This window comes from Mandrillus leucophaeus, unplaced genomic scaffold (genome assembly GCF_000951045.1).
Source record: "Mandrillus leucophaeus isolate KB7577 unplaced genomic scaffold, Mleu.le_1.0 Scaffold11, whole genome shotgun sequence".
In the NCBI taxonomy this organism is placed as follows: Eukaryota; Metazoa; Chordata; class Mammalia; order Primates; family Cercopithecidae; genus Mandrillus; species Mandrillus leucophaeus.
The window spans coordinates 2,299,221-2,305,862 of record NW_012099209.1 but is presented as its reverse complement, the minus strand read 5'-3'; the positions used below and the strand labels follow the sequence as shown (position 1 = coordinate 2,305,862).

General features: G+C 56.8%; 1 protein-coding gene across 2 annotated transcripts in view; it reads right to left on the bottom strand.

The window, feature by feature from the left end:
- IFI30 (interferon, gamma-inducible protein 30) overlaps positions 1-2,208 on the bottom strand; it is a 5,051-nt gene extending 2,843 nt beyond the window's left edge. For both annotated transcript variants that reach the window (XM_011990203.1, XM_011990213.1), the window contains exons 1-4: positions 1,936-2,208; positions 668-850; positions 505-579; positions 193-285 (exon numbers count right to left, since the gene is read on the bottom strand). In XM_011990203.1, the coding sequence (XP_011845593.1) occupies positions 193-285; positions 505-579; positions 668-850; positions 1,936-2,067 (483 nt within the window). In that variant the 5' untranslated portion in view covers positions 2,068-2,208. The remainder of the gene's footprint in view (positions 1-192; positions 286-504; positions 580-667; positions 851-1,935) is intronic.
- Positions 2,209-6,642: the final 4,434 nt, after the last annotated feature.

Sequence of the window (6,642 nt, the reverse complement as noted above, 5' to 3'; positions counted from 1 at the left end):
AAAAAAAAAAAAAATCAAATAATAAATAAATAAATAAATAAATAAATAAATAAAATAAAGAAGGGTGGTTGTTTTCTTGGGCTGCACAGACAGCAGTGGTCAAGGCTAAGACTTGAATTTGGGTCTGCCTGGGTGTAGGGAAGGTTACCACCCTTGTCCCCCTCCTCGTGTGGAGTGAGGGGCGTCACTCACTAGTGGCAGACTTTTCTCCATGTCGTCAAACTCTTCCATGCAGACAATGGTCAGGAAGGCTAGATCCATGTCAAGCATATCCAACAGGCAGGCCTGGGGTTTGGAGAGGGGGCAGGAGAGGGCATGAAGAGGGCCCAGGGTACCCTGACACCCTCTCGTAATAATCACCAGTACCCACCCAGGAGATAGGGAATAAAGATGTGATTAAATGGGAGCACACGAGGCAGAAGACAGAGCTGGCATCCTCATATTTACCTCCTGTACATCGGACGGTTTTCCCCCACCCCAGTGTGGGGCCCTGGGGACGCTCACCTCCACCTTGTTGAGTTTGCACTCCTCTTCTCCATGCTGGCACTTGAACTCCCATCTGCCGCTGACATTTTGTTCCTGCAAGGCAGCAGGGTGAGAGCTGGCTGGCAGGCTGGGTCCCCTGCTCCCATGCCCACGTGCCTCAGTTTTCCCAGCGCCCATGCACCTGTGCATTTCCGTAGGGCACCAGCGTGACATTGAGGATCTCCATGACCATCAGCCACGTTGGGAAAAGCTCTCGGACCAGGAAGCCGCGGCAGCCACCGCACAGTGCTTCATAGTAGAGGGTCACGTTGACAAGTGGTGCATTGGACTTCTTGACGGCCCCCCGCAGGTATAGATTGCCCATCTGTGGATCAGGAAGGGGTGTGAGGCAGGTGTAGCCCTGGGCAGTTCCCCACTTCTCTGAACCCCACTTGGTATTCTTGTAGAAAGGGGGCTGTCATAGGCAATTCATCTTGCACACCTTCCAGAGCTTGCCAGGTGGAATCTTGACTTTGAGATTTTTTTTTTTTTTTTTTTTTTTTGAGACAGCGTTTCTCTCTGTCGCCCAGGCTGGAGTGCACTGGCACCATCTTGGCTCACTGCAAGCTCCGCCTCCCGGGTTCACGCCATTGTCCTGCCTCAGCCTCCCAAGTAGCTGGGACTACAGTCCCGAGTAGCTGGGACTACAGGCGCCGGCCACTACACCCGGTTAATTTTTTTGTATTTTTAGTAGAGACGGGGTTTCACCGTATTAGCCTAGCCAGGATGGTCTCGATCTCCTGACCTCGTGATCCGCCCGCCTCGGCCTCCCAAAGTGCTGGGATTACAGGTGTGAGCCACCGCCTCCGGCCTTGGCCCATGCCCATTTCTTGCCACTCCACCAGGAGACTTTGACTCTGAGCTGAGCAAGGAACCCACGTGAACCCTTTCCAAGTCCGACCAAACAGAGGCGGCACCTAATAGGTGCTGACTTCCGGCTTCAGCTGAGGGGTGGCGGGCGGCCCGTGTCGCTGGATCCCTGAGCAAGTCGCTCAGCTTCTAGGGCATTTGCCTAATAGGTCCCAGAGACACGCAAGCCCTGCCCTGGCTGGAATGAATGCACCAGGGGTAGCAGCAAGAACGCATGCCGGTGGCCCTCGGCCAGCTGCTGAACTTGTGCCCTGGACCATAAAAGGAGACCCCAGCTCCTGCCCCAAAAGTACACAATAGGCGCTCAATGAACCCTTGGGCGGGACGAGGCGGTGGAAGCAACTGCGCGTCTCAGATGCGGGATGCGAAAGCGAAACGGCACCGCACGGAGGGACTCTGGCCGCAGTGCCGGGAAATGAACGGGGTTTTTCCAGTCGGGGCCCTGGTCTTCCCCTGTGAAGTCTGGGGAGAAAGAAGGAGCCGCCTGCCCCGACAGGGCGCCTGTCCCCTCCAGTCTGCCCGCCCTGTCGCCGTCCCTACCTTGTAGTTAACTGGCGGCCCATTCCCAAAGATGTCTAACGCTTGCAGAGGGGACGCCTGCACCGCTGCCGTGGGGTCGTCCAGCAGCAGCAGCAGCGGTGGCAGGAACAGCAGAAGTGGCGACAGGGACATCGCTGCGGGGCAGAAGTGTGGCGGCTGGGGCGGCTGCCTGGGAAATGAGCGCCTTTAACCAGGGGGTGGTCCCGCCCCTAACCCGGGCCGGCCTCCCGGTGCCCACGCCCCTGGGCCCCGAGCCAGCGTCCCTCCCTCCTCTACTCTTCCCTCTGGGTGTCCCACCCCCACCCCTGCCAGGTGCTGGGTCCCCAGTCACGAGGTCACTGGGCCCCTTGGCAATCAGCCCTGCCTAGGCATGTGAGCCCTGGCACAAGAGTACCTTTAGGGGAGGTGAGGTGGGGCCTTTGAGATAGACACAAAGAGGCTGAGAGGAATGGTGGTGTGTCCATGCACTCCTAGACTTTCTGGGGGCGGCTAGGGGACTTGAGGCCTGGGACCCACTCTCAGAGTGGGCCTGTGATCTAACGGGGTGACGTCGGATGGAGGCTGGGGATGGGATGGAGGCTGGGGTGTTGGGGGAGTAACTGAAATGTTCAGCCCCCTGAGAGTGGGCAAGGCCTGTGTGGCCAGGTTCCCTCCCTCCAGCCTGGCCCGTGACCTCCCTCATGCCCAACCCCCACGTCCTGCCCCTTGATCCTTCCCCCTCAAGCTCCTGACCCCAATGCTCCAGACCCGGCTCCGTGGTCCCGTGGGACTGACTCAGGCTTGACCACAGCCATGCCAGAAAGCAGAAGCTGGCACAGGGAGCGGCGTGTCATTTCTCTAGGGTACCCCCCTCCAGCCCCACTTCCGACTTGGGGTGAAGAGAACTGGCCTTCCTTCTTTTCACCATCTAAGGCTTGTGGAGGGTGGGGGGCAACCTGGCCTTCGTGGGGCATCCATGGGGGAAAGCGGGGGCCTGTGCTGTCTGGGATAGGGGTGGGGCGGCTTGGAGTCCGTCTGGCTTTGGATCTGAGTGACGGAGCCTTAGCTTTCCCTTCTGTGTAATGGGGAGAAGGATAAGGTTTGGGGAACAAGAGTCACCATGGAGGGCTCAGAGGCAGGTGGGGGAGAGTTGTCCCAGGTTGGGGCTTCCGGGTGGCATGGTCAGGCCTTGGTGCCTACACAGGACAGTGGCCCCAGCAGTGAAGGCAGAGAGAATAGCCTGGAAAAAAGGCCCAGATGGAGGTTGGAGTGTTGGGGGAATCATTGAGACATTCAGACCCTGCAGGGCCTCACATTCAGGGCAAGACACACCGGATCCTAAGGAAGAAAATGTCCCAAAGACGGCTGGAAGATACAGCTGAGTCCCCAGCTGTGCCCCCTTCTAGCTATGTGGAAGACCCCGACCACGCACACAGCAGCTGGTTTGGAAGCCAGAGTTTCCCTGAAGTCCCGGGGGCTGGATGGTCCCCGAGCCCATCTCTCAGACAACCAAACCGTTGGCAAAGCCCTTTTCCTTCTCAAAGCCTCCCCAGGACTCACCGCCTCAAGTCTGGTGCTTACCCTATGCCGGGTGGGATTGAAGAAATAACCACAAATATAATTGCTACAATTTTTCCAGTAGTTACCAGCCCAGCCCTATTGGAAGAAATCGTAAATGTAACCCCACAATGTATTGCTGTCTGGCTTGCTGCCAGGCATAGAGTGGGCTCGCAATCCATTTTATCATTGAACCCTCAGAAGCATCCAGTTGGGGCTGGGGGTAGGGGCTGCTGACTCCAGTTGGTAACAAATAAATGGCTGATCAGAGAGGGAAGGCTATCTTGCCAAGGCCACACAGCCAGTGGTTGAGTGTTTTTAGAAGCCACACAGGCTATTCTCTTCCACCCCGCCATGAAGACGGCAACCTTTCTCCTGTGAGAACCTATGCAGTGAGAGGCACTATCTGGGCTGGAGTTATTTACGGGGTGTCTCCAGACAGGACACATGGCAGGGACAGTGCCTGGCAAGGTTGGGGGGCTCTGAGACTAAGGGAGGCAGCTCCTGTCCCAAGGTCCCAGCAGTAGACAGGGTCAGAAGGGAAGTTTGTTTATGCACTTGCCCCAGGTTCAGCCTTGTTGGGCCTTGAGAGGTGGCTGTACAGAACAGACAAGAACAGCAAGGCCCCAGGGTTGGGGAGGGCTGAAGGGACAAGGATATGGCAGTGGTGGTGTGGATTCTGGGTGTGATGGGAGGCTGGTAAACAGGAGTCCAGGTCAAAGATGCCATGAGGCCACACGTGGTGGCCCATGTGACTTGGGGAGGCTGAGGCAGAAGGATTGCTGGAGGCCAGGAGTTTGAAACTCACCTGGAAAAGGGTAAGATCTTTTTTTTTTTTTTTTTTTGAGACAGAGTCTCACTCTGTCACCCAGGCTGGAGTACAGTGGCACAACCTCGGTGCAGGGCTTGGTGCAGCGTCGACTTCCCAGGTTCAACCGATTCTCCTGTCTCAGCCTCCCAAATAGCTGGGATTACAGGCACGTGCCACCAAGCCTGGCTAATTTTTTTTTTTTTTTTTTTGTATTTTTAGTAGAGACCAGGTTTTGCCATGTTGGTCAGGTTGGTCTCAAACTCCTGACCTCAAGTGATCTGCCTACCTCGGCTTTCCCAAGTGCTGGAATTACAGGTGTGAGCCACTGTACTCGGCAAGATCTTGTTTTTTAAAAAATTTAAACACAATTAGCTGGACATGGTGACACGCACCCGTAATCCAGTAACTCAGAAGGCTGAGATGGGAGGACTGCTTGAGGCTGGAAACCAGGAGTTTGAGGCCGTGAGCTACGAGCGAGCCGTGTTCACACAACTGCGCTCCAGCCTGGGTGACAGAGCGAGACCTTGACTCTTTAAAAAGAAACACAAAAAACCCCCCAGGGCTTCTGCTCAGCGTCTCCTGGGACCTGGCGGTCTGTGCATGGGAGGGGGTGAGGAGAGATCAGAGAAGAGCCTCCAGTGCTGGATGGAGGTGCCAACGCCTTGAGAACATCAAAGACAGGGGAGACCCCTCCCTGTGGCATGGGAGGGTTGTGCCTTTTGACACCACTTGGCAATGAATGAGGAAGCTGTGGATCAGGGAGGGGATATGACTTTTCCAAGGACACAGCTGATGGCTGCGACAGGATTCAAGTTTGGGGGTGGTGGAGGGGAGCAGCTTGGAAGCACTTGAGTGGCTGGATGGGGTCTGGGGTCCCCTGAGCAGTCGGGAGCTCAGGATTTGAATCTCTCTCCTGTATGACCTTGGGCACTGCCTCAACTGCTCTGGGCTTGAGCAGCTAAACTGGGGGAGGGAGGGGTTGTCGGGTCTCAGAGGTGGCTTGGAGTTAAACCCATGGGCCCGACCTGCTGTGACCCCGTAAACACCACGGTCCCCGACACGCAGAGACGGTACTGAAGCCCAGTCACTGACAACAGAATCACCCACGACGTTTGATGTTTTATATCATATCAATAACAACGTACCGTACAAAACCTGCCTCCCAGCTCGCCGGGCAGGCAGTGTGGTGGCCAAGGGCAGCGTAGAAAACCAGGGCTCTTGTCCCAAAAGAGGAGAGGAAAGAGGGTTTTGCAGTCAAGGAAAAACAGAGTCAAAACCCAACATGATCGAAGAGAAGCCCTGAATCTGCATCAGGCGGAAGGGCCGTGGGCAGTGTGGCAACTTGGCCACTGCGGCGGCACCAGTACGGGGAGCTGTGATTCCTAGGGGGGGTTGGAACCAGCTCACGAGCTTATTTATTTATTTTTTTGAGACGGAGGAGTCTCCCTCTGTTGCCCAGGCTGGAGTGCAGTGGCACGATCTCTGCTCACTGCAACCTCCATCTCCCGGGTTCAAGAGATTCTCGCGCCTCAGCCTCCCAACTAGCTGGGATTACAGGCGCCCGCCACCAAACCCAGCTAATTTTCGTATTTTAGTAGAGACGGGGTTTCGCCATTTTGGCCAGGCTGGTCTCCAACTCCTGACCTCAAAAGATCCGCCCGCCTTGGCCTCCCAAAGTGCTGGGATTACAGGCGTGAGCCAAAGCGCCCGGCCTGCGAGTTTAATTATTTTTTTAGGGGTGGGGGAACTTCTCGCAGTGGCCCCATTTGTGGGGATAACTCGGTGGCGGGTTTCACTTCGGGGTTTGGAGGGGAAGTTGGAGTCTGTGGGGCGGGTCCCGCCCGGCCCCGAACGTCACGGTCGAGGTTCTCGGAAGCAGCGGAGTGAAGTTCCTTCCTGCCCTGACCCCAGGTCTATGGCTTAAAAATCAGGGTGCCCAGGCTGGGGCCGCGCAGCCCAGGGGCCCTCTGTAAACATGGCAGGTGCAGCCAGAAGGGGCTTCCGGGGCCCCAGGGGACCTGCGGTGGGCAGGGCAGAGGGTCAGGGTGACCAGAGCCATGGAGAGGGCAATGCCCGGGGAACAGGGAGATATGGGGTCGGGGAGGCAGGACCCCCAACATGGAGAAAGACAAGGGCCAAGAAAGAGAGAGAGAGGGAAAAGGAGACAGGAGATCTGGAGAATGGGGGAGGGAAGGAGAGAGGGAGGGAAGGAGAGAAGGAAAGAGAAAGAGGGTGAGAGAACCCCAAACAAAAGCCAGAGCCGTAGAAATGAAGACCCCTGGATGTGGCTGGTCTGGTCCGTGGCTCCTGCCGCCGCAGCCTCCGGTGCAGACGGGCCCAGGGGCGGCTCCGCTTGGGGG